Source organism: Cetorhinus maximus, chromosome 7, assembly GCF_964194155.1.
Source record: "Cetorhinus maximus chromosome 7, sCetMax3.hap1.1, whole genome shotgun sequence".
NCBI classification, from domain to species: Eukaryota; Metazoa; Chordata; class Chondrichthyes; order Lamniformes; family Cetorhinidae; genus Cetorhinus; species Cetorhinus maximus.
The window spans coordinates 16,910,840-16,934,470 of NC_135885.1; the positions used below are offsets into that span (position 1 = coordinate 16,910,840).

Below are 23,631 nucleotides of genomic sequence, written 5' to 3' on the forward strand. Positions count from 1 at the left end.
CCAAACCACTCCCCAGACTACCTGCAACCAAGACTGCCTCATGACCTGCCTCACCCATCTGTTCTTGTAGGTTTCAGCCTTGTGAAATAGGCACGTCACCTGTCAAGTAGCTTGTCTCTGGAGAGAATCCCCATTTAAAGGAACCCTGCAGCTAAATCCTTCCCAACCTCACAACAGTCACTAGAGGCTAGGAATTGTGCGACGAGTAACTCACCTCCTGACTCCCCAAACCCTGTCTACCATCTACAAGGCACAAGTCAAGAGCGTGATGGAATACTCCCCACTTGCCTAGATGAATGCAGCTCCCACAACACTCAAGCAGCTGGATACCATCCAGGACAAAGCAGTCCACTTGATTGGCACCACATCCACAAACATTCACTCCTTCCCTATCAGCACTGTGGGTGTACCTACACCACATGGACTGCAACAGTTCAAGAAGGAAGCTCACCACCACCTTCTCAAGGGCAACTGGGGATGGGCAATAAATGCTGGCCTAGCCAGCGAAGCCCACATCCCATGAATGAATTTTAAAAAACCCTACCCCAATTCATCCTCCCAGGCCACTTCAGGCTTATGCAAGGTAATAAAAGTTTAACTCTTTATTCAAACTTACAAAGATACAAATTCCTAATTCAGAGTCTCAAACTTTAGGGGGTGCAAAGTGCAATCTGGATTCATTTTAAGAATCAAACATGAAGAATTATCTAGCCAGGGCCTGCCTGACCTCTTATAATAACTGGAGAGCTCTTTAAAAGAACAGGCACAGGCACAGGCACAATGGGCTCCTTCTGTGCTCTACATTCTATGATTACATTAAGCATGATGAGATTACATAAGATTATTTCAAAATTGGAAAGTTAAATTCTACAGCTTAGAAAGAGCAAGGTATCCAAAATATTGCTCTCATGCTCACATTCCTGTCCTTGGCCTGCTGCAATGTTCCAGTGAAGCCCAACAGAAACTGGAGGAACAGCACCTCATCTTCCGATTAAGCACTTTACAGCCTTCTGAACTCAACATTGAGCTCAGCAACATCGAGCCGTGAACTCTCTCCTCCATTTTGATTTTTCTCACCCCCACCTCTCCCCCCACCCACCCCCCGTCAACCCCAAGCACCAGTATGTATCTTGTTCTCATGTTTTGCTTTCAGAAAGCACTGACCCTTGTTCTGCTATTAAGGCATTCTGCTATCTTGCTTTCAGGCCTTTATGTCGTCATTAACACTTGCTTTAGTCTTAAATACTATCATTACCACTCCCTTTGTCTTGTGTCCATGACATCTTTGTCATTTAATCTCTCTTGATCTCCAGCCTATCCCTGACCTTCTGTTTTGCTCCACCTGCTCCACCCCCCACTTCCCCCCCACCCCCCACCAACCCCCTTCACTTTGCAACAGCACAAAACCCATCACATTTCTACCTCTCTTCAGGTCTCATTAAGAGTCATATTGGACTCAAAAAGTTAACTCTGTTTCTCTCTCTATAGATGCTGCTAGACCTGCTGAGTTTTTCCAGCATTTTCTGTTTTCATTCCAAAATATCAAATCGGCCAATTAGACACAAAGTAGATTTTCACATTTTCTGTCTAAAAAAGTAAACTAATACACAAAAGAAACATTTAAGCAGAAGAATGCATTTCATTCCAAGATAATCCTTTCATGATCCAGTGGCTGGAGACTCTTCTGTTGTACTCTTGCTCCAGTCATAGGTCAAGAATTTGGAAGTACTCTTTCTGATCCTGTAAATCTACAGAAAAAGAAATGATTAGAATCGTATAATAGAACGATTTAAAGAATTAAATATAAATGGTTTTTGATAGAGTAGGTAGGGAGAATGTACTTCCACTGGCGGGTAGGTTGGTAGCCAGAGGGCACAGATTTAAGATATTTAATTGACAAAATAATCAGAGGCAAGATGAGATTTTTTTTTTTACGCAGAGAGTTGTTAAGATCTGGGTTGCCCTGCCTGAAAGGCTGGTGGAAAAAGATTCAATAGTAATTTTCAAAGGGGAATTGAATAAATATGTGAAAAGGAAATATTTGCAGGGCTATGGGGAAAAGAGCAAAGGTAAAACTAATTGGCAAGCTCCTTTAAAGAGCACGATGGGCCAAATGGCCTTTTTTCTATGCTGTAAGATTCTACAATTTGATGGAACATCACAACTCATTGAAGATCTGGTGGGGTCTTCTCTTTTCACTACTTCTTTTGAAAATTGTAACCCATTCATTTAAATATGTTGCTTGAAATAGTGTGTTTACAGCTATGTTTACAATAAAAGCAAAATACTGCGGATGCTGGAAATCTGAAATTAAAACAAAAATAGCTGGGAAAGCTCAGCAGGTCTGACAGCATCTGTGGAGAGGAAGACAGAGTTAACGTTTCGAGTCCGAATGACTCTTCATCAGAAGAGTTTACGGTGTTTACGATACCACAATGATCTGTAGAGGGAGTGTGGTTGCTAAGACAAGGTGGGAAGGCCTTAAAGGAGCATTGAGGTGTATGTGTCACATAATAATCAGTTGGGCAAAATATTTTAGTCTCATTGCTTCCATAACATCCTCATTTTATTTTATTTCAGTCTGTATGCTGGGCAATGGACAGAATGCAAATAGAAATCGGGCAGGTTCTCTTAAGGGTGAGCAATTCCATCCATCAGTTTAGCACCCAGGTGGTGAAGGTGAAATTATCCTCAACGTCTTTGCCTGGAAATGTATCTCCTGTGCGCAGTATATTTAAATATGGAGTTAATGCGTTACTTTCAGAATGGAAATTGTTAGGAAATGCATTATGGTATGGGGAAACTCACATGCCTGTTGAGATCCCATTGGAAGTCTATTTGTGTGCACATCATTCACAAGGCTCAACCTTGTGAAGTGTCTTTTCTAACAGTTGTTTGGTAGTACAGAACTTGAGTACTGCTGAAAGAAAATAGACATGCTGTCGAAGCATTTCATCTTGCACTCATCAGGACAGTTTGCGAAGTAAAGCGAACAACAATTTTTACTGCATGAGAAGAGAATGCTGATTAGTTGGCAAGTGTTCTTTCCCACTACAGTTTTTCTCCAGCAGTGCCTTGTCCTGCCACCTTTTAAAGATGCCTTTGCTGGTGCAACAAAGGACTTCACAAGCACCTCCCAAACCTCCGCCATCTCAAAGGACAAGGGCAGCAGCTGCATGGGAACATCGCCATGTCCAAGCTTTCCCCCAAGTCACACACCATGCTGGTTTGAACATATATCACTGTTCCTTCTTAAATGTTCCGGACCTAACAGCACTATGGGAGAGTCTGGACTGCAGGGGTTCAAGAAGGCAGCTCACCACCGCCTTCTCAAGGGCAACTGGGCATGCTCAATGAATGCCGGCCTTATAATGATTTTTTTTTTTTAAATGTTGGCCAATTTTCCTGTTTCTCCGCTTGTCTAGCCTGCTGTGCATTTTCTGTTTCACTGCCAAAAAAAATGAATTGTTATCCCTTCCTGAGGAGGTAAACAGTAGAAAACACAAAGGGAAAAATAGAGGGCGGGGGGAGGTTAGGAGGAGGAATAATCACACAGATCACTGCTTTCTCAGCTGCTGGGAGTTCTCATACTGATGTAATTCATAATAACAAATGAAAATCAATATAATAGAAAAATATTGACAAATTAAGTTGATCTGACTGACACTGACTGGTGTGGAGTGTAGGCATCCTAACAGATATAAATGAAATGTAATCAAATTGACTCTCTGGATAAAAACATGAAATTTGTAAGTTACCTGACAATTATAAAAAACAAGGCAAGCAAAAAAGCAAAGTGTCTTGATATATGAACTTAAATCAAGGCTTAATTCAATTTATTTTATTTATTTTTTTGAAGACCAGAGTTTGAATGTTAGTGTAATAAAGAGAGCAGAGTTTGTGCTAAATGAATCAGTTAAGTTGATAAGAGAAATTGTTCTGAGAATGAATTGAAGGATTTTTATGGAAAAGCCCAGATCAATCAGTCTGTATCTGTTTGGCATGGGCTCCAATGCATTCTGATTTACTTGTGTTCTGAAAGGATGGAGCTCCACACATCAGCTTATTCGTGCACGGAACTTAAATGCAATAGGAACTAGTAAAATCCCCACATCCAGACTGAATAAAGCTGTGATATGAAATCAGCAGGATTTCACCAGGATTGCATTGCTATAACTGACATAGCTAATTGAACTTTTCAAGATGTCTTGCCTCAATTGTTGAGCTCTCCTTTCCAGGTTACGAAGCAATCGGTTTGAGCCTCATGCCATCAGATGGTGCATTTTGAAGACCATTCTACATGCAGGGAGCTCCCCTAAAGGCCTGGCCAACAATCAATGCTACCCAAAATAGAATAATTGGCCATTCACTTCACTTCTGACTGTGGAACTTAGACCCATAAAGAACAGTCACTGCACTCTGAAAAATAATTCTGACATATCAAAACTTCAAATTTAAAAAAAAAAACGAGGTTATGACTAAGACAAATTGCTCGATAGGGCAAATGTTTCTAATGCAAATGAGGCCCAAGGAAAATATTGAGAAATCCAGCAGAAGATGGGATGTCAAGTGGATTTTTAGATAGAGAGAATAATAAAGTTGAGGAATAAGTCATCAGGGAAAGAATTTGAAGTTTGAGGCCATAAATGAGTTCAAGAGTCAACTGCATGGGGAGAGAAAAGATTGAGAGAGATGAGAGATGGAACACAAGCAGATGGGGGAACATGAGTTATCCAAAACTCTGCTGCCCATGTCTCAACTCGCACCAGCCCCATTCACTTACCACCATTCTGCCCACTGACTGACATTGGGTCCAGGTCAAGCACTGTTTGATTTTAAAATTCAGATCCTTGTTTTCATATCACTCCATAACCACACGCTTCTCGCTCACTGTGATCTCCTCCAGCCCTCCGAGATATCTGCGCTCCTCTTGAACATCTGGCCTCTTGAACATCCCCAATTGTAATTGCTCCATCATCGGTGGCTGTGCCTTCAGTTGCCTAGGCCCTAGCTCTGGGTTACCCTCCTTATAGCTTCTGCCTCTCTACCTCACTTTCCTCCTTCAAGACATTCTCTAAAGCCCACCTCTTTGAGCAGGTTTTTGTTCATCTGACCCAGTACTTCCTTATGTGACTCGGGGTCATATTTTGTTTATAATAATGCTCTGTGAAGTCCCTTTGACATTTATTACATTAAAGGTGCAATATATATATCTATAAATTGTTGCTATTATTATAATAAAAGAAAGATGAACATGTTAAGCCTAAATAGTCTTTTTCTATTCCTAAATATTTTGTTATCTGACAGCTCAAGTTTGCTCTTTACACAGACACGAGCACAAATAAAACTAACTCAGCCCCTCCAATGTAACCTTTAGCCATCACCTCAGGTGAAACCTATTTCAGCAACCAAGCGCAATACTGTATATTGTTTACCCATGTCTTTCTCTTCAAAGATTTATCAACATGATACTGGAACCGAGAGGTTATAGCTGTGAGGGTAGACTGAATTGGCTGAAGCTCTCAGGTTAGAGAACAGTCCGGGGCTCTTTTCTCTGGAAAAGAGAATTCTGAGGGGTGACCTGATAAAGGTCTTTAAGATTGTGAAGTGGTTTGATAGGGCAGCTGTAGAGGTGTGGGACAGTCCAAAACTAGAGGTCATAAATATAAGTTTGTGACTAATAAGTTCAATAATAGGACCAACTTCTTTACCCAGAGATCAGTTAAAATGTGGAACTTGCTACCACATGGAGTAGTTCAGACAAATAGCATAGATAGATTTAAGGGAAGCTAGGTGAGTATATGAAGGAGACAGGAATAGGATTAGATGAAGCAGGCTTGTGTGGAGCATAAACACCGACATAGACCAGTTGACCTGTTACTGTGCTGTAAGTGCAATTTTACAACTGCTAACACAATTTGTAGCAAAATTCCTTTTTTTTTTAAGTTTATTCGTTCATGGGATGTGGGCAACACTGGCTAGGCCAGCATTTATTGCCGATCCCTAATTTCCCTTGAGAAGATGATGGTGAGCCACATTCTTGAACCCTGAAGTCCATGTGGTGTAGGTATATATGTTAGGAAGGAAATTCCAGGATTTTGATCCAGCAACAGTGAAGGAATGGCAATATAATTCCAAGTCAGGATGCTGTATGGCTTGGAGAAAAACTTACAGGTGGTGGCGTTCCCATGCATCTGCTGCCCTTGTCCTTCTTGGTGGTAGAGGTCACGGGCTTGGAAGGTGTTGCAAAACACTGCCTCTTTGTGGGAGTTAAACATTTGTCATTTAGAAAGAAACAAATGGAAAAAAACAAAGACGATCTTGTGCCAAGCACATTAAATTGCAATATAACCTGAGCTGCAAATTATCATGCTGGATATCAAACTGCTTTCTGTGAGGAGCAAGAATTAAAAGAAAACTAACAAAGATGGTCTATCATAATATTAAATTAATTTGCTTCTAAAGGATGCTCACAGAAATTTATTGATCTACTGCCAGCTTTTTATCAGACCAATGGAAGAGATATGAAGAAATGGGGACTTCTGAAAATTGAAAGAAACCAGATTTTCATTACACTACTAAACGAACATGGAGATAGAGAGTTAATAGTCAACCATTGCACTTTAGAAAGGCTGTGTGCACTGAGGTATGAGTTTGAAGGAAGTTTACAAGTCTAACAAGTTGATGATTTTGTTACGATCCTTGGCCAGACCCTGGGAAACGGGGGGAGATCTGGCTAGGGTCACTACCATTTTGTTTAAAGTAGATAAAGGTTGAGATTCAAGACACTTGGTTTTGGAATAGAGCCACAAGATTCATTGGGTTTTGAACAAACAGTAACAAACTTTACTGTACAAGTTCAGAAAGATAAAACATTTTACAATATGTATTTTATACTCTAACATTCAGGATAAGTACGGGGTCCATGTGAATTAACGGACAAACTGTGGTCAGACACACCGCACCACAGAGCAAATGACTGATGCAACCAAAACGGATTTCATAGATTTCTCAACGTTAGTCCCACTGTGTGAGTCAACCAATCTCACTGAAACTTTGTCTTTCTCACAAGGATTTCCAATCTCTACCTTTGAAGACCCTGCCTTGGAATTCTCTCCAAAAGTCACTCCCCCTCAGATGGCTTTAACAATGGCCCAGCTCACAGGGTTTCAATCTTGCCTTCTGAGATTCTTTCTCCCTGGATACCCAAGTACACTCAAACTCTATTTTACAAGCACACTTTCAGATTTATGGCCATGCTAAGCAGAATGTCACTACTCTAAAGGGGTACCTTTGCCCCAACAGCCCTCTTTACTTAAAGTCTGCTCCCCGTAGCTCTTTCTTTAGCTTAACTGGGACCTGTTTCTGTCCCTTTGGTCTTTGTGACACTTGTTGGCTGGCAGACTGCCTCAAACTGACTGCTTCAAGAAAGATGTTCACTGACCCATGAATTGATCTGGGGACCTTTCAAAATACTCCCAGAGCATCCCACCCTTGTTACTAGGCAGGAACCAATGTAACAAGCATTGGAACATCCTGTACCATAAATCACAAAAGGCTAGTATGCAGGTACAGCAAGTAATTAGGAAAGCTAATAGAATGTTATCATTTATTACAAGGGGAATTGAATTCAAAGTTAGGGGAGTTATGCTTCATGCATAATTTAAAAGGAAAATACTGCGGATGCTGGAAATCTGAAACAAAAACAGAAATTGCAGGAAAAACGCAGCAGGTCTAGCAGCATCTGTGGAGAGAGAAATAGAGTTAGCGTTTCAAGTCTGTATAACCCTTCTTCAGAGCAGGTTATGCTTCAGTTGTACAAGGCACTAGTGAGACCACATTTGGAGTAGTGTGTACAGTATTGGTCACCTTATTTAAGGATATAAATGCATTGGAAGCAGTTCAGAAAAGGTTTACCAGACTAATACCTGGAATGGGAGGGTTGCCTTTTGAGGATAGGTTGGACAGAGTAGACTTGTATCCGCTGGCACTTAGAAGTCTAAGAGGCGACTTGATTGAAACATATAAGATCCAGAGGAGTCTTGACAGGGTAGATGTGGATAGGATGTTTCCTCTTGTGGGAGAATCTAGAACTAGGGGTCACTGTTTAAAAATAAGGGGTCACCCATTTAAAACAGAGATGAGGCAAATTTTTTTCACTTGGAGTGTCGTGAGTCTTTGGAAATCTCTTCCTGAAAAGGTGGTCGAAGCAGAGTCTTTGAATATTTTTAAGGCAGAGGTGGATATATTCTTGGTAAGCAAGGGGATGATAGGTTATTGGGGTAGGCGAGTTCAGGTTGCTATCAGATCAGCCATGATCTTATCAAATGGCGGAAGAGGCTCGAGGGGCTGAATGGCCTACTCCTGCTCCTTGTTTGTATGTTCGTAAGTCCAGAGACTTCTAATTTAGCACCCAGGGACGCAAAGGTCAATGATTTCATGATAATTTATAGATTCAGATCATAAAAACTTTGCAGATGCCCACAGATGATGACAAATGAATCAATAAAGGATCCAAGAACAGTGGTGTATAAAATATGCAAGGATACTACAGTCAAAGATCCATGCTAAAAAACATACTGCAGCAGTAGCAAATGCAGTAGGACCACTGTCGCTGGATCAAAATCCTGGAATTCCCTTCCTAACAACACTGTGGGACACGGACTGCAGCGGTTCAAGCAGGCGGCTCACCACCACCTTCTCATTGGGCAATTAGGGATGAAAAATAATTGCTCGCCCAGCCAGTGACGCCCACGCCCCTTGAAAGAATAAAGAAAATAAGTCATCCTAACAGCTTCAGCAAGGAAAGTAGTAGCCTCCAGTGGCATAATGGCACCCTTTGAGGCAAACTAGAAGCCTATGGGAGGGTATCACCAGCCCCAGGGAAGGTACTGCTAGTATCAGGCAGGGTAGCATGTCCCTCAAGTCCCTTTGTTTTTGAGGAGTTCTTTTTTTGCATATTGTGTTTAATCATTGTGGCCTCTCTTGGTGATTCACCAACCCTAGGAATATTATTCATCTGAGAATATATGTGTTTGCAGTGAATTCTACTTGTTAACGATCTTTAAAGTAAAAGAATATTTCAACGCACACGGTGAATACGAGCTGGGTTTAAAGGCTGTAGTCAAGGTTACCATTTGAATTTGCAACTTTTGCACTTTCATTTCTGATCACAAAGGAACTAAACACTTTGTATTTGTGGGTGGCCCAATTTCCAAATCATTTTTTTTGAGAGATCATACATGACAGGTTTGTTGTTGCTATGTTCTCCATTTCTGCATGCTTTCGCAAACAGAACAGCCTACGATTCACTATTAAAATAAAACCTATTTCTAACAAGTACTCTTTGAAGGTGTGAATGTGGTGCGCGATTGGCATAAATGTGCTCTCTGTTGTTTTCTGTGGAGATCTGCAATTTCCAAATCACACACCATCCTGCCTTGGACATGATTGCTCATTCCTTCATCGTCACTGGGTCAAAAATCCCAGAACTCCCAGCCTAACAGTAATGTGGAGGTGCCTTCACCACACAGAGTGCAGCAGCTCCTTCTCAAGGGCAACTACATTTGGGCAATAAATGATGGCCTTGCCTAGTGGTATTCATATTGCAAGAATGAATTAAAAAGAACCCTCCCTGCTCTTCCAATAGTGCCATGGGATGTTTTACAGGCTGTATAAGCTGGCAGGCAGGACCTTTATTTAACCTCTCATCTGAAAGATGGCACCTCCGACAGTGCAGCAGTACAGAAGTGTATTAAAGTGAAATGTCACCTTGTAGATTATGTACTCAATTTCTGCAATTGACCTTTAACCCACAACTTTCTGATTCAGTAGCAAGAGTCATACATCCAGCATACTAATGACGCTTTCAGCAAGTTCCTCAAACCTTGGGATATTTGGACAGTTTCCATTCAGTAGCACTTTCACCTACTATAACAAAACAGTAAAGGGAAGTGTCTTCTTAACACACAGAAGGGGGAAAAGCATCAGCTTTGTATTTTTCAACTACTGTTTTTATAAATTTTCCCCAATTTAATTTTAATCAAGCTAATCTTTGTCTAATTTTCCAGATCAGACTATAATTAAATGGTTATGTAATAAGGAGCGGCTGAATAAATCTTACCAACTTCTCAGATACTTTATTCCTTCTAAGAGTTCTGTAAAACTGGAAAAATACATAAAACGTCACTCTCAATACCAACATTCATTCCACCCAGAGTATCTAACTGTACCTTGATGCTTTGGAAACATCCTGGTCATATTATTTAATGCTTGGAGTCGCTCTAGATGTAAACATGCACCAGAACTAGGTTCATGACACCCACCATGATGTTATCAACCATATATGTAGGGCCTTATGGAACTGCTGCAAATCCAGTTATCACCTTGAGGAACGAACTAACAGTGGTGGGCAAGGTTATGGCCACACGCCATCTGTTTTGTCCTCCCTGCTCTACTATTTGATGCAGCTGTCAGCTCCCATGCTCTGAAACTCCATCCCCAAGCCCCTTCACCTTACTACATACATTTCCCCCCACATTCAAATTTGTCCTTAAAACCTGCATTGGGTCACCCTCGCTACTTCTATTACTGATACCAACCGGTGAAGCACCTTGGGGCAAAATGAATAATGACACTGAAGACTTTTTCATCTTTCATCAACTCTCAATTTTGCCCGTCATTTCCGCATTTGCACTGATTGAGCAGTCTTAAACTTCAGATTTTTTTCTGTTTACCAGCTTCTTCCATCAGCACTGGCACCACATTGTGTATGGTGTGTTTGAAAATGAAAAATTTTTCACTGCTGGCATCATGTTGTGTTTTTCCTCTCCATGAGCTTACTTAGTAGATAAACACCAAGGCACTAACCACACGTAAGGGACTGGTTAACACAAAAATATGTATGTTTATTTATTAAGGATTTGAGTAGCTGGTAGCAATATTACACAGCTAGAGAATTTATATATACGTCTGAGTTGGGATCTTACCCAAAACAAACTTGAGACTAAGGCTGAATCACATGATACATTGCATCATTTCCTCCTCTAGTGATGTATGCAGATAACATAACCACACCCACTTAAAGGTGTACCACAGCACATTTTAAGGCTTTTTCAACAGCACCTCCCCCAAAGCCACCACCTGACCACCTAGAAGTTTAAGGGCAGTTAATGCATGGGAACATCATCGCCAGCAAGTTCCTCACCAAATGACACACCATCTTGACTTGGACACATCGTCACTGGGGTCAAAATCCTGGACTCACTGTCTAGCAGCACTGTGCAAGTACCTTCATCATATGACCTGCAGAGATTCAAGAAGAAATCTCAGCACCATTTTCCAAGGACAACTAGGGATGGTCAATAAATGCTGGTCTTCCTAGTGATGCCCACAATCCTAGAATGATTATTTAATATGCATATATAAATGCAAAATTAATGCTATGAAGGCTCCCACATGAAGATTCGTCACTTCTGCATTCCTGGATTGTACCCCACCATGAGCAAGCACCATCACAACAGGCCGTGAAGAAGAAAATGAGAAGATAAATAATGTAGAGCCATGGAATAGCAGTAGCAAGGGACAGCTGAGGGGTTTTAAAAAAAAAGAGTTGGCCATAATTTTTAAAAATTTATTCTTTCATGGGATGTGGGTATCGTTGGCTAGGCCAGCATTTATTGCCCATCCCTAATTGCCCTTGAGAAGGTGGCGGTGAGCTGCCTTCTTGAACCACTGCAGTCCATGTGATGTAGGTACACCCACAGTGTTGTTGGGGAGGGAGCTCCGGGATTTTGACCCAGTGACATGAAGGAGCAGCGATATATTTCCAAATCAGGATGGTGTGTGCCTTGGAAGGGAATTTGCAGGTGGGGGTGTTCCCGTGCATCTGCTGCCCTTGCCCTTCCTAGTGGGAGAGGTTGTGGTTTTGCTGTCGAAGGAGCCTTGGTGAGTTGCTGGGGCAGGGAGTGAATGTCTAAGGAGGTGGATGTGGTGTCAATCAAGTGGGCTACTTTGTCCCGAATAGTGTCAAGTTTTTAAAATTGTTGTTGGAGCTGCACTCATCTGGGCAAGTGGAGAGTATTCCATCACACTCCTGACTTGTGCCTTGCAGATGGTGGACAGGCTTTGGGAGTTAGGAGGTGAGATACTCACCTCAGAATTCTCAACCTCTGACCTGCTCTTGTAACCACAGCATTTATACAGCTAGTCCAGTTCAGCTTCTGGTCAACGGTAGCCTCCAGGATGTTGATAAGTGGGGACTTCAGTGATGATAATACATTGGATATCAAGGGGAGATGTGTAGATTCTCTCTTGTTGGAAGTGGTTATTGCCTGACACTTGTGTGGCATGAATTTTACTTGCCATTTATCAGCCCAAGCCTGAATATTGTCTAGGTCTTGCTGCATATGGACATGGACTGCTTCAGTATCTGAGGAGTTGTGAATGGTACTGAACAGTGTGCAATCATCAAAGAACATCCCCATTTCTGACCTTATGATGTGGGGAAAGGTCAGTGATGAAGCGGCTGAAAGTGACTGGGCCTAGAAAGTGAAAGTTGCCATAGTCCCAGAGGACCATTAGTTGCTCTCTCATTGATAAAGCAGCTGAAGATGGTGGACCTGAGGAACTCCTGCAGTGATGTCCAGGAACTGAGAAAATAGATCTCCAACAACCATAACCAGCTTCCTTTGTGCTAGGTACGACTCCAACCAGTGGAGAGTTTTCCCCTAATTCCCATTGACTCCAGTTTTGCTAGGGTTCCTTGATGCCACACTTAGTCAAATGCTGCCTTAATATCAAGGGCAGTCACTCTCCCCTCACCTCTGCAGTTCAGCTCTTTTGTCCATGTTTGAACCAAGGCTGTAATGAGGTCAGGAGCTGAGTGGCCCTGGCGGAACCCAAACTGAAAGTCAGTGAGCAAGTTATTGCTGAGTAAGTGCCACTTGATAGCACTGTCGATGACCCCTTCCATTACTTTGCTGATGATCGAGAGTAGATTGATGGGGCGTAAATTGACTGGGTTGGATTTGTCCTACTGGTTGTGGACAGGTCATTCCTGGGCAATTTTCCACATTACTAGATGGATGCCAGCGTTGTAGCTGTACTGGAACAGCTTGGCTAGGGTGCGGCTAATTCTGGAGCACTTCATCAGTACTACCGCTTTGCCTCTGACAGGTCTGGCCTGACAGTGGGACAGGGCATACTCAGGGATGATGATGGGGGCGTCTGGGACATTGGATTAGACTTTCAACCTCGAGACAGGTAGTGGGAGTCAGGAAAACTCCTGGCTCAGCCTGACCACCTCGGGAGAAAGTGCCCATACGGACGGGGTTTTCATTGGGGGCAAGGATGATGGGGTGGTCTGGGCTGCAGTCAAGCCAGTGACCAGGGAAAACATTCAGAGGCAGCCACGGGGACTGCCGGGTGCAAAGGAGGGCCGTTTAAAGGCCCACCTCAGTGCTTTGGGACTTTGTCCCAGTTAAAATAAAAACAGAAAGGCTCTCCAGCCCTCACCCCTTACATGCTGTCAACCTCTTCACCTTATACACTCCCCATGCCCCATCTATGCCACCTCATGCTCTGCACCACCCTCTATGGTCCCCCAATCCCCCATGCCAAGTTATGCCCCCAAAACATCCCCAATGACCCCCCAGGCTCCCATGCCATGTTATGCCACCCAAACAACCCCTATGTTCCCTCATAGCCCCCTATGCCAAGATATGGCACTTCCACGACCATTTACCCACTACACACTGTATAGAAGTGATGAAATCTATGGTGACAATAAAATGTGTAAAAATAGCTTTAAAAAATGTTGATAAATTTCCATTTTATTTTTAAAAACTCCTTTTTACTAAGGCCCAATAAAAGTGTCAATTAACCAGACCCTTTAAAGTATCAATAGCTGAAACTACAAGCACTTGAAACCTCTTTATCTTGTACAAATAAACATTGTGAAATTGACAGCATAGATCAGAGAGCCACAGCTGTCAATCAAGCAATGCCCTCTCTGGGGCTCAGGTGTTTTCTCACTTTATTTATTCTTGGCTGAGACCCCAGACATCCATTATGAGGCTTGGCTGAGAGCCTAGAAATACATTAGCCTGTTGAAACACCTGAGTCCCACTGCCATTTGTCCATAGGCACAAGGTTTTGGTTGAGGGCCAGGTCAACAGAGAGGGTGCACCTATGCCTGGCTTCTGTACTCTGTTTACGTTCTGATGCCAAATTGGGTCTTGTCCACCCAATGTTCCTGGAGCCTCAGACAAAGGAAGAGCAGCGCAGAGGAAGAATGGCATTGGGTCAAGTACAACCATGGCCAGAAGGCCAACAAGGGGTGGTAATTGACTGCACGGATGTGGCAATTAGTCTGTAAACATCAGAAACAGGAAAGGGCTCCACTCAATATATGTGTGACCATCGGAAACATATCCTCCTGGTGTGTGCTCAGTTCCTAGGGAGCTCTCATAATTCATATGTTCTTTGGAGCTCTCAGATGCCACAGTTATTTGAGGCCCCTACACACCTGCAGGGATGGATCCTGGGCAATGGGCTATCCACTCAAAACCTGGCTGATGGCACCAGTCAGAAACCTCAACCCCCAGGAGCAGTACAATGCTTCCACACGGGCTACATCAGAACAGGCCATCGGATTTCTGACAATGAAGTTCCACTGCTTGGACCGCTCCAGCAGACCTCTCCAGTATGGCCCTCAAAGGGTGTTGAGAATTATAGTAGTCTGCTAAACCTTGCATGTCCTCGCACAACAGACGGGGCAGGACTTACCAGCCACAGACACAAGAGGATCCACAGTCTTCACCAGACAAGGATCATGGCGAGGATGAATCAGAGCAGAAAGGCCTGCCTGTTTTAGCCTCAGGATAAGATGGTAGGGCCATGGAGGGACACATGAAGGAGGCCCGTGAGTCGCTCACTCCGAACAGGTTCCAGCGAGAATAATGCCTTTGAAAACCAATCGGCTCTAGGTCTTACACCCATGTGACCTCTGCATATCCGCCTAACATCAAATCACTAATGAACATAAACAAACCATTCCATCCTTGCCATCCCAAGCACTGCATCGTCAGTACTTACACTTCACCAATACAGGATTTCCACTTAGCATGCAAACAGTTACCTTGCTAACCAGGTGTTACAATCTGCTTAGAGACCATTAATGTTTAAAGAGAAATTCAAACTCTCAGTTATTAACTGAAAGAACTATGCCACTAGATTTCACATTTTAAACAAAAAAAATTACTGTACAAGAATTAGACAAAACAAGCAGTAATAAATTAACACTATATTTTGTAGCTGCTTTGGTTTTAAACCCTGTTCTACTTTTTATTTCCACCCAAGAGTCCCTACACTTTGAAATCTTGAGAGTTCATTTGCTTCTTCTGGGACCAAAGCAAGGTATGCCACAGCTCTCTGGAATTCATTTTGATTTGCCTTCGTGTTCCAGTTATTCTGCAAGGCAAGCGATCTCTTGGGGCCCTTCCACTAGCTTTCGGCTAAGCGACTCTCCAATTCTTCTTCACTACCTCACAACTGTAGACTTCTCAGATCAACCTTGGGCCTCAGTGAACTCTTGCAGAGTGGTTCCACATCAGAAAACTCCCTTGGTTTCTAATAGCCCTCTGCTACTGTACCCACAGCTGTTTTACAGCCTTTTGCAGATTCTATCTCTGCTCTCTCCAAGCTGCAAAGTTGACTGCCTGTTTCTGATAGGAAACAGAGATAAACCCAAAACAAAAGAGTACTTCCCACACAACCTATTTCCATATCAACGTGGTATACTTGAGATGTTCCAAACAGAAAAGTAAACTAATTATCTTTTACCTTCAAAGCAACCCTTTGATTCTGTGATCCACATGAACCATTTATTTCTCTAATGGGACGACTATAGGCATCTTGCCTCTACCAAGAGCTCAGAGATGGGTCATCCATTGTTTAGGGTTTTACCATTCCAACTCTAATCTTATTAAATAAACATGGCTATCCTTTGAACTGTAATGACCTGAGGCCTGTTTGATTTGATTTACTTTAAGTTTGTTTACCAGCTCCTCAACCAAGTGTTCCAATTTATCTGCACTTTAAAATTCCCCAAAACCAAAAGCTACCTCAAAAATATTAATACAAACCACGAGACCAGGGGATTGTAACACAGGTTCCCCCCAGCAAAACTACCCACCACACATGAATAAAGTGAACAAGACTTTTTAAATCATTCACTAACATATACTGCAATCTAACATTGTAACCCCCATGCCACCTTTATGCTTATGGTCACTATGATGTGGTGCGACTCCAATATTTTCAACTGAGGTGGAGGCAAGCTGCCGACTGCAATGCCTCATTGCCTGGAATAACCTTGATGGCCGTCCTCTGGTTGCCTGAGGCCTGGAGGGCCCCGGCATGCAAGTGCATCCTCTTCGGCTGTAGCTACTGGGTCACTGGCAGAAGGGTTGAGGAGCAGCTGCTCATCCTCAGTACACCCTGAGAGAAAGCCCCTTAGTGGCTGGCATTGGGATTGGCATCCCCCTGATGACCAGAGGAGAAGTGGCACCTGCAGGGAGGTCCAAGCACCTCATGCCCCCTCGCCTGACCAACCCTGTATAGAGCCCAAGGCCAGAAAGGGGGTAAGCAGGTTTGATCACATATCTCGTAGCCACTGACTGGACTGCTGAGCCTAGTTCTCCATGGCAGTTGCCAACCTCACCCACCTGAGACATGGCAGAACACATGGACTGGATGCACTCCTCTACTCTCTGCACAAAGCTGCGCATAGCCTCTGGCAGCTCCGCCAGATTTTCCCCTACTTGCCTCTGTGTCCTCAGTAGGTTTCTGCTGGCTGCTGCCAGGGGCCTGTCTTCAGCCTGGGGCTCAGCATGGACCTGGCCTCCAACAGTCCTCTGACTGTCAGGGCTCTCGGCTGTCACAGCCTTCATCAGCTGCTCTAGTGCATCTGTGATGTTTTCACCAGATTGTGACCCCAACTCCAACCCTGGGTCAGTGGCAGAGAGGAAGGGTAAGACGATGCTACTGGGGTGCCAATCAGCAGCTATCAGACCAATGCTGCTCTAGGCACTGAGTTCATGTCTGGGTGCCACTTGAAAATGGTGCCTGGACCTCCAACCCCATCAACTGATAGCGGGTTCATCAACTTCCTGCCCACCCTTCCATATAATTGGCGAGCCCTGTGCCTAAGTATATTTTATTGGCTGGCATCACACATTGACTGGCCAGCCATTCCTGCTGCGAGTGGGAGTTCCATCCACTTCCAGGTCCTCTGTCACAGCCTGCACCAGGAGGCTTAATTTCTCATCATATAAATATCTCATCATAAGTTGTCCCTCTTCCTCGCTGGTGCAGTACAGCCAAGATACATTTTAGAGATAACATAAAAGTGGCTTTAAGCTGCCTTCAACCATGGGCCTTGGTTCACTGACCTAAGGCTCCTTGATATCAAGAGATAAAATCATTCCTGTTAATAATTTTACTGAAAGAATTGTATTTGGGCTGACATTTTTTTTGAGTGACAGAGGCGGAAATGCCTTTCATTCCTGAATACTAGCATCTTTCACATCAAAACATGCAATATTTTACCAAGCATTTAATTTATTTACTTTTGGGAATTACATGAATGTAAGTGCTAAAGCAAATGGCAGACAGGAAATCCTTCATCACCTCATCAAAGTGTTTTTTTCTAAAGTTGCAGTGAAGCATCCTCATTACCATCAGGCAGTAATTAGATGAAAGGTAATTTTGTGTTCTTTTACTGTGGCAGTATAATTTCACAATAATGAAACTCTGAATCATTTCTTAGGCCTGCAGTGCAACTATTTACCCTCCAGTGTTGCAGGTGCAGCTTACAACAGTGCCTTTTGGCCTCTGAAAGGTCTTTGAAAGTCACTCTGTGATTTATGCTTTGTGAAGGCTTTTATTCTTGCCATGCCAATGTCATGCTTGGTCATGACACATCACAGACCGGGCACAAAAAAGAATGCTACAGATCCTGCTATGATCAGGTGCATCTGTGCCAGGCCACAATTAAAATTCAACAGACAACTACCATCTCAATCACAAATCTGTTTGAAATACAGGCAATGCTGGAAAAACAGCATCACAAAGTGAAAAGGCAGATTAATGCCTTGGATGTAGCTGGTCACAACTGGTTTCCACCAAAAATATTGGCAAGCATTTGCTATTCTTGTTTCTCATTTCCAGCTTTTCTCGTTCTTCCCTATGGAAGAGGAAGGAAAAATTAGAGGATAGAGTCACACAGACCTTAGCTTGTGGCAGCTGCTGAGAGAGGGACACAGTTTGGGATTGGTTGGTAGGCCTATATCATGCTCGCAATTTACAATGAAAAGTGCACCAGGCTGCTAAGGGTTAGATGTTAGATGTTTACAGCACAGAAGGAGGCCATTCGGCCCATCGTGTCCACTTCCAGGTCCGCTGTCACGACCTACGGGGCCAGCCTAGGATGTTTTGGTAGCTAATGTTCCCTGTTTTTATTGAAGGGAGGGGGAGAACGAATTGGGGTGTGGGGGGCGGGGGGGGTAAGGGAATGGCAGGGAAAGTGCCTGGCCCTTGTCTATTGCTTCCTTTCACTGTTGTATAACATACATCAGGACCTTGCTGACTGGGGAAATCAATGGCATATACCCATTTTCCAGTAAATAACCTCGGACCTAAGACACCCTACACCAGAAAACCCCTACTTTGCTTACTGTATCCAAAGGGCCACCCATAGCGCAGATTAATTTCCACAGTTCCATATTTACAATTTTGATAAGTAAGCTTATAATCTCACAATGAGTCAAAAATTCAGAATGACTCATTTGAAAGGAAAACAAAGCATATGATCATAATTTAGAGTGTTTCATTCTAATTGGAGTGAAACTATAGGGGGGAGTATTTTCAGTGTAAATTATTACCAGTTCCTTAAAATGTTGTTTATTATTTCAATCAGCTATGAGAGAAAAAGCCAGGGGTTTTTTCCCACTTGCAGTGCAGAATGCCCAAAATTCACTAGACAATGGGGAGAGCATGCATCATAGAATCCATGGTATGGTTGCATGGAAGGATGACATTCAGCCCATCGAGTCTGTGCTGCCTCTCTACAAGAGTAATCCAGCTGTTCCTGCTACCCTGCCCTTTCACTGCAGCCCTGCAATTTTTTTCCGTCAACTACATATCTAATTCCCCTTTGAACCTTATGCAGCTACACTTTAAAGATTAAGGGGGCGAAATGGGTCTTGAATGTTAAAGCATTTTGGGTGACGGCAAATCTGTAGCTCTTTCTACAGTCTCCCGAAACAGACTGTCGATTTGCAGTTGTCCAATTTTCATTACTGTACAAGGCCAATTTCACCCTCTTAATCTTTAAAAATAATTACACGATCTCCTCATGGCTGAGTGGGTAATTGTTCCAACTGTGGGGTACAAAGCCATATAGACTTGAAGAACCCACCCCCCCAGCTCCCATTGCTGAGGTATCTGATTTCACCAAGAGAAGATGCTACCTTTGGTCTCCTGGTATAGGGAGGGGAGAGAAGAAAAATCAATCAATGATCCCATTCTTGACCATTGTCAAGTGGTGACGATTGGAAAGTACATCGTGAACATTAAGTGAGGCCAGAATCAATCTCAGGCCATCCGCAATTGGAGTAGGTATTAACCTTGGATGCTCAAATCAAGGATCTGGACACTTGGGCAGAATATTACTGAGCTGAAACACCTGCACCACCATAATCTAGCAAAGAGTTGTTGATTTTGTTGAAGATGAGGAAAACATCTAATGGGGCCAAGAGATAGATACGTGGAGCTGCCCGTGAGGCCAAGAGATGATCATCGATTTAAATGGATTATCTTCCATCCCATTTACTGAGCTGTCACAGCACACCAAAGCCATGAGCACCACTTGACGTATCTGCAATTTTACCAAAAACCTTTTCTCCTATTAGTTGTTTGCCCAGTTTAAAACTGTGAGAGCTTAAATACACCATCAACATATAATTTGAAAACAACTTCAATTGCAGAACCGTAAGCAGGCCAATATATAAATACTCTTGACATAGAGATTGCATGCTCACCTACATGTAATCGAAAATATGGAAATTAAAAGATCAAAAAAAGGAGAAAAAGACCCAAAAAGCCAATAATGAACACAAACTTCCTGTTATCAGGTAATAATATGAAGATTAATGGCAATAGGTGGTGTGATAAGCTTGACATTTGAGTGTGCTGATGGTTTAATAGGTGGGGGAAATTACATAGCCCTGTTGTTCATAATTTATTTTCCTTTCTATGCTGAAGGCACTGACCCTTCCCAGAATGTGATTCTGTGGGCACCATGGCCCAGGAGATCAGGGTGTGGACGAGATGCTAAACACCAGGGCCCGGGCGCTTGAGGGGGAGGAGGGAGGGGGAGCCCTGCCTCAAGTGCTCCTTTTCCATATAAAAAGTCGATGCTGTGCATCGTCCGTCAATGGTTCCAAAGCGAACTCTTAATTCCTCTGCCAGTGAGAAGTGGGCGCGAGGAGAGGGGGGCGGGGAGCTGTACTTGATTGACGTGAGGTTTCGGCTTTTCATTGGTCCACGGCTCTGTCCATCAAGCCAACGCCCGCACAGGATTGGTTGGGCTGGCGCGAGCGGGGACGGACATGCGCGCGGCGGGCGGAGGTGTTAAAGCGCTGGATACACCGGGGAGGCGAGATGTTAGCGCAAGTCTGTAAACTTGATTAGTTCCTTTGGACTTCAACTGTTTCGTGCGCACCAAGAATCCAAGCGTGCAGATTCTGGAATTTATAAAAGGGATCATATTTGATTCCCTATTTCCCTCTCAAATTCGTCACCTATTTAGACCGATAAAATGCAACTTGTTACATTCGTACAGCGCATTCCAAGAAATTTCAATTACATTTTGAGGCGATAGGGGTTTTATTTTATATCAATTGGACAACACTGTACAGTGCATTTTAAGTGATTCTGAACACCCAACTTTCTTAGTAACCGTTGACTGTGATCGTCTGGACTTTAATTCGAAACCTACAACTTTGAAAGCCCTCACTGGAACAGTTCCCAAAAAGTAAATAAGAACAACTCTTTTTTTTAAAGGGAGGCCAATAACTAGATCCTCGGGTGATTGCTGCTGTTCTTTTGTACATGGGGATGGTTTGTCCTACGGGACCGTTTTATAGAACCCAAGCAGTGGAACCCAGGCCATTGCTGAATGAATATAAGTGCACTGCATTTCCCTTCGAATCTGTGGTATAGTCAGTCAGAACATTCATAAATGTGTAATTTATCCAATGTGGTATCAATTAGGCACTTTGCGTTGGAAAGCTCAGCTCAGGGTTGAATAGGACACATTGCAATTTGGTTCAGCTTGAGACGGTGAATAGGGAGCGAGAAAGAATGGAGCTGTTTTAACACGTCTGCCTGGAGGATATTACAGCTCATTTAAGACTGGATCTCTGTTGAGGAGGCTGGCAATATAGAAGCAGTGGAGGTGTAGTGAGATTTGGTAGAGCTGGGTGAGCTCAATCAACATACATGTGGCAGCTAGCATGAACAGGGGTGGGTAGAGAAGCCATTTTTGGAGAATCTCTGGCTAGGACCAAACAGTTAAGACTTGGACCAAATGAGGGGAATCTCAGCTGGATGACAGCAAAAAGGATTAGAGAAAGGATGGAAAGGTAGGACCAGGTCAAAAGCTGCAGGAAGATCAAGGCTAGATAATGCACCACATTCACAGAGACAGAGGATGTCATAGCGACTTGGCTGGGTGCTGTTTCAATGCTGTGACAGTGATAGAATCCGGATTGCAAAGATTCAAAAACAGACTTGCAGGAAGGTTGGACACTGGAGGCTACAACATGTTCAGAGGAAAGGGATGTTGGTGATAGAGTGGTTGTTTGCGAGGACAAAGGGACTGAGAGTTGTTTTCTTTAGGAGAGGGGCTTTGAATGTGGAAGGGACAGTACTTGAGAATAGCAAATTAAATAAACCACTTCAGCTAGCATGGGAGCAGGGACCAAGAAAGGAAGCTAGGTAGTCGGCAGTTTAGTGAGAGTGAACAGAGTGCAAAAGTCAGGGCGTTATTCCAAATCTCTATAAAACACCAGTTCACCCCACCTGGAGCAGTGTATTCAATTCTGGGCACTACGCTTCAGGAAGGATGTGAAGATTTTGGAGAAGCGATAGTAGAGATGTACTAGAATGGTTCCAGGGATGAGGGATTACAGCTATAGAAGCTCTTTAGAGAAGAAAAGGCTAAGAGGAGATTTGATAAATATATTCAAAATCATAAGGGTTTAGAGAGAGAAACTAAAGAGAAGCTGTGTCCAATGGCTGAAGGGTCAAGAACCAGAACACACAAATTTAAGGTGATTGACAAAAGAACAGAGGCTTCACAAGGAAAAGCTCCCCTTTTGCACTGAGAGGTTGGAATGCTATGCTGGATAAGGTGATGAAAACAGGTTCAAAAAAAGCTTTCAAAAGGGAATTGGATTAGTATTTGGAAGGAGAAAGGGTTTACAGGGATATTGTGGAAAGAATGGGAATAACTGGATTCCTATTTCAAAAAGAGAAAATGCTGGAAAAACTCAGCAGGTCTGGCAGCATCTGTGGAGAGAGAAACAGAGTTAACGTTTTGAGTCCATATGACTCTTCTTCAGACTTGAGTTTTTCCAGCATTTTTTGTTTTTAATGCAGATTTTCAGCATCCACAGTATTTTGCTTTTAGTTTGCTCTTTGAAAGAGCCTGCCCAGCCTCGATGGGTCAAATGGCCTCCTGTGTACTATTCCATCCACCTTTTAGATTCCATGGTCCATGGCTCTCTTTGTGTGGGAGGATGGTTCTTGACTCCAAATTACAAAGGTTAAATCTTACAAATGACAGATGGATTCCCCCACTATCAACATCCCAGGAGTTGCCATTGACCAGAAACTGAACTGGACCAGCTATATAAATACTTTAGCTGCAAAAGCAGGTCAGAAGCTGGGAATTCTGTGGTGAGTGACTTACCCCGTGACTCCCCAAAGCCTGTCCACCCTCTACAAAGCACAAATCATAAGTGTGGCAGAATACTCTTCGCTTGCCTGGATGAGTGTAGCTCCAACAACACTCAAGAAGCTTGACACCATCCAGGACAAAACAGCCTGATAGTCTGGCACCCCATCCACCATTATAAACATTCACTCCCTCCACCACCAGCACGCAGTGGCAGCAGTGTGTACCATCTACAAGATGCACTGCAGTAAACCATGAGAGCTCCTTTAACGGCACCTTCCAAATCCGCAACGTCTACCATTTAGAAGAACAAGGTCAGCAGATGCATGGAAACACCACCACCTGCAAGTTCACCTCCCAGTCACTCACCATCCTGACTTGGAACTATATTGCCATTCTTTCACTGTCACTGGGTCAAAATCCTGGAACTCCCGAACAGCACTGTGAGTGTACCTACCTGGACTGCTGCAATTCAAGAAGGCAGCTCACCACCACCTTCTCAAGGGCAATTAGGGATGGGCAACAAATGCTGGCCTAGCCAGCGACACCTACATCCCATGAAAGAATAAACAAAAAAAATTCACTGCTTTGTGTTCGAGGATATAAAG

General features: G+C 43.3%; 1 protein-coding gene across 2 annotated transcripts in view; it reads right to left on the reverse strand.

The window, feature by feature from the left end:
- Window positions 1-1,385: 1,385 nt before the first annotated feature.
- LOC144682617 (SH2 domain-containing protein 1A-like) overlaps window positions 1,386-23,631 on the reverse strand; it is a 62,134-nt gene continuing 39,888 nt past the window's right edge. For both annotated transcript variants that reach the window (XM_078545116.1, XM_078545115.1), the window contains exon 4: window positions 1,386-1,748. In XM_078545116.1, the coding sequence (XP_078401242.1) occupies window positions 1,705-1,748 (44 nt within the window). In that variant the 3' untranslated portion in view covers window positions 1,386-1,704. The remainder of the gene's footprint in view (window positions 1,749-23,631) is intronic.